General features: G+C 52.1%; 1 protein-coding gene across 1 annotated transcript in view; it reads right to left on the bottom strand.

Annotated features, from left to right (window-relative positions):
• Positions 1–342: 342 nt before the first annotated feature.
• The window catches only part of ZNF341 (zinc finger protein 341), a 17,714-nt gene continuing 13,627 nt past the window's right edge, over positions 343–4,429 (bottom strand). Inside the window, 5 exon segments of the mRNA XM_005429640.1 lie at positions 343–1,258; positions 1,260–1,404; positions 2,586–2,656; positions 3,442–3,553; positions 4,305–4,412. Of these exon segments, the coding sequence (XP_005429697.1) occupies positions 919–1,258; positions 1,260–1,404; positions 2,586–2,656; positions 3,442–3,553; positions 4,305–4,412 (776 nt within the window). The 3' untranslated portion in view covers positions 343–918.

The raw sequence follows: 4,429 nt of genomic DNA, 5'->3' as shown, positions 1-4,429 counted from the left end.
ACAGACAGTGCTGACAAGCACTGAGCTGAGGGAATGTAGAGGCTGGGAAGCAGCAGGCAGAGCTTCTCTGCAGCACCTGGCCCAGAGCTCACACTGGGACATTGGCTCCTGGAGGCATCACAGGTTTCCTGTGTGACCTGGCCAGGTCACCTTACCCTGTTCACCCTTAGGGAACAAAGGGGTCACATTGATCTGCTCCCAGGGATTGACTCATTGATGTCTAAGGCACACAGAAATCCCTGGATCTGGGGAAAAGCCATGAGCAAACACTGTGGAGAGACCAGCACCGAGACAGAAGAGCCCCCCCCACATACACAGGATCTCACACACTGACTCCACAGGTGAGGTCCAGCGTGTTTATAACTTGTAGTACAGACACGGTGATCTTTCTACTGAGACAGACAGAGAGAAGATACCAGACAAAAGTCTATCAGGGTATTTCTGAACAGTGTTCCCAAAGGATCTCAGGATGAACTTGCTTCCACTAGGAAGGATGTTTGCTCTCAGAAGGGCCACCCAAATACTGGGCAATACAGTTTTTAGGCCAGAAAAACCACAGATGGGACAGGCTGTGATTTGCAAAGCCACCTGATTTCAGCAGCTCTGTTTGTTGCAAGTTTGTATGGTCCTTCTTCTTCCCTGATTCAGGGATCTTTGTCTTTCTTGCCCTAAGCTGACCCGTGGTACAGAGGGACAAGAAATAATGGAGCCACCCTCTTCAGTGCCTTGTAGGCATCGGTGGCCACCAAGCAGTCCTCTGCCCAAGGATGGGAAGAACCACTGGAGATGGAAGCCATTCCCTCCCATATCCATCTACCTCCCCAGAAGAGCTTTGGTCTTTTCCACAGGGATAAACTTGAGCACCAAGTGGGACAGTGCCAGCAGCAGCCCCCAGCCACACAGTGGCTCTGGGCATTGTCACTCGGAGGTCTGGATGTACACAGGCACAGCCAGCATGGTGCAGGGCCCATCTGAGGCCGTCTGCAGCTCTGTCAGGGCCAGGTTGGAGCCCATGCTGTTGGGCTGCCCAGGAACCAGCTCAGGGTCTGCAGTTCCTGACCCACCAACCACGATGGACAGGACAGCGTCCGACTCCTGGAAGGGCTCCTTGTTGGGGCCCCCCTCGGGGGAGCTGTCCCCGGCAGCGCCGTCCTTGAGCTCGGGCAGCCCCAGCGGCAGCCCCGCCTTGCGGCCCCGCGCCGCCCGCTTCTTCTGGGCCTTCCTGAGCTGCAGCTCCTTGTCCTTGGGCGGGCCCAGGCCTCATGTACGTGTGGCGGGTGAAGCCCTTGCTGCACGTGGGACAGCGGTATTTGTAGTTGCCGGTGTGCGAGCGCTGGTGCTCCACCATGTGGGCGCGGCGGCTGAAGGACTTGTTACAGTACTGGCACTTGTGGATCTTCATCCCTGCACACAGAGGGAGCCAAGTTACACCCAGCCATCCCCCCAGGGGGACAGCTTTGCCTCCTCCAAGGAGGTGCTCCCTGATCAAAGGGAGGAGATATTGTGCCACACACAGTAAAGGGTGGGTGGCTACAGCCTCAATGTCTGTGTTTAACCATACCCACTTGTGACTTTGTAAAGTCATAAAATGTCCTGAGGTGGAATGGACCCACAGGATCATCCAGTCTAACCCCTGGCCCTGCCCAGACCCCCCCAACAACCCCACCCTGGGCATCCCTGGCAGCTCCTGGAGCTCTGGCAGCCTCGGGGCCGTGCCCATTCCCTGGGGAGCCTGGGCAGTGCCAGCACCCTCTGGGGAAGAACCTTTCCCTGATCTCCAGCCTAAACCCTTCTGACATAGCTCCAGCCATTCCCTGGGTCCTGTCACTGTCACAGAGAGCAGAGATCAGTGCCTGTCCCTTCGCTGTCCCTCAGGAGGAAGATGCAGATTGCAAATAAATATTCTTGCCTCAAGTAAGAGCATTAAAATAGTGCCAGAAAAACATGTCAAGTTAATTGTGATGAAAATGCAAAACAATCTTGAAGTACTGTTTTTACCAAGTATATTTAGTAAATAAATTTTCACTTTTTTTCCTCTCCAAAATATGGCAATGTACAGTCAGAAAGAACCCATGACTGCACTATCAGCCCATCCCATCTGCTCCCACTCTGTAGGGCTTTGGGCACAAGGAAAGATGTCCAGTTTTACCCCAAGAGATAAAAGTCTGATTGTTGCCCTGGGGCATGGGAATAAATTATTTGTATTTATTGTAACTGGGAGCATCATTTCTAGAACACAAGAAGGGAATCAAATCCCATGAAATTTTCTTTTGCAGGTGAGATGGGACTGGGGAGGAGTGGACAGAGCACTCTGAATATTCACTTGATAGCAAACAGACCAAATAATGCAGCTCAGCTCCTTAGTCTCATCAGCAGGTCTTGCCTACAAATTATATTGTCTTAGAAACCAGCCCAAAGTTTAAACATAACCCTGAACAGACACTCACTTAAACAGGCCTGCAGCAAAACAGAGAGAAATAAATCTAAAGCTAGTAAATTATTCTTATTTCCCAGGCTTAATCCTTCTGTCACATGCTCCTACAGCACCACAGGGAATCCCAGTGACTGCATTCCCAACCACTCACCTGAATGGGACAGAATGTGAGCCTTCAGCTTGTCAGGCCTGTTGAATTCTTTATTGCAGCCTGTGTGGCTTCTGCAACAACAACAAATGCTGGTGAGATGTGGGAACGAGCTGAGGAGCAATGCACAGACAGATCCCAGATCATAAGGATATCCATGACCCTTCTCCTTAGCAGCACCTGGATGTTTCTCTTGGTGCAGCCTCAGCAGGAGTTCCACCATTTCAGCCTTTCTGGGGAGGGGCAAGGACTAAAGAGGCTGCCACAGGGACATGTGGCTTTTCCTAAACTACACATGGTCTGTGTCTCACTATGAATGCTCTAAAATGCAGCAGGTTCAAGATCCCAGCTGGAGACAGAAGCATTTTGGAAGGAGGTTGGTTGGAGCAGGGAGAAGCTAGTCAGCCTTAGCTATCTCAGAAAGTCCATGGCTGTGCCATGGATTTGGGACTGCACCTTCCAAAACTCGATTCCTCTGGTTTGTACGTTAGGTCCTATGTTGTCACATGCTTTTGGATGTGACAAAATCATGCCACATGATTTTGTGACAGTGAGTGAGAGCTCATCATCCAGGGAACCTCTGTGGTCAAATAATGCTCCTTCTCTTTCTAGTGTTCCCCCAAGCCTGCCATGAAGGCAGAATTATTTACAGGGCTGATGAAGCAATGAAATGTGGCCCTACAGGAAGTCAGTGACAAAGAATCGAGACTCTTGGGTTCCCAGTTCAACAGCACACAGCATTCCAACCTCCCCAGGCAGCCTGGGAGGTGCCACAGTGTCCCCTAGGACACCTGCAGGACACATTTCCCCCCTCCCAACCCCATTCAGATATGCTGCCATGTGCAGACACACTACGTACGAGAAGGGACATTTGTATTTCTTGAAGGGCTCGTGGATGAGCATGTGGCGCTTGAGCTTGTCCTTGCGATTGAACGCTGCGTCACACACCGAGCACTTGAAGGGCTTCTCACCTGGGGAGGAACAGAGCAGGCCTCAGGGACACTGCAGCCACACAGGCTGCTCTGGCCATGGACAGGCCAGCTGTGCCACACTATAAACTGCCCTGCCTTATGGATAAATCACACAGAATTTGGTTGGAAAAGACATTTGAAATCATCAAATCCAACCTATAATCTAACACCACCTTGTCAACTACACCATGGCACTGAGTCCCACATCCAGCTTTTCTCAAACACCTCCAGGGATGGTGACTCCACCACTTCCCTGAGCAGTCCATTCCAGTGCCCAATCACCCTTTCTGTGAAATTCTTCCTGATGTCCAGCCTAAACTTCCAGCCTAAACTTCCCCTGGTCAAATTGGCACAGCTTTATGCTGTGTCCTCCTGTCCTGTTGCTGGTTGCCTGGGAGAAGAGACCGACCCCTACCTGACTACAGCCTCTTGTCAGGGAGGTGTAGACAGTGATAAGGTCTCCCCTGAGCCTCCTTTTCTCCAGGCCAAACAACCCTAAATCCCTCAGCCACTTCTCAATAAAATAATAAATGGATGGGCACAACCTGTGCTGCACACTGCTCCTGCTCTCCAGGGCCAGACTCCTTAGCTCTGCCAGCACAGCAAGTGGGGGAGCCCTGTGTCCCCCATTTCTAATGAGTGCAGTGCTGAACCAAACCCACTGATCTGAAACCACGTTACTACAAATAACTCTGTCACTCCTGCTGCCAGGGCACAGAGGTGGGGAGCACTGGCAGCAGGGGAGGCGTACCCGAGTGGATGTGGGCGTGCAGCTTGAGGTAGTGCTCCCGCCGGAAGAACTTCTTACAGATCTGGCACTTGAACTTGCTGCCCCCGCCGTGTGTGGGGATGTGGCGGGGCGGGGGGGGCGCGCAC

This window comes from Geospiza fortis, unplaced genomic scaffold (genome assembly GCF_000277835.1).
Source record: "Geospiza fortis unplaced genomic scaffold, GeoFor_1.0 scaffold57, whole genome shotgun sequence".
In the NCBI taxonomy this organism is placed as follows: domain Eukaryota; kingdom Metazoa; phylum Chordata; class Aves; order Passeriformes; family Thraupidae; genus Geospiza; species Geospiza fortis.
This window is presented reverse-complemented; position numbering and strand designations above follow the sequence as displayed.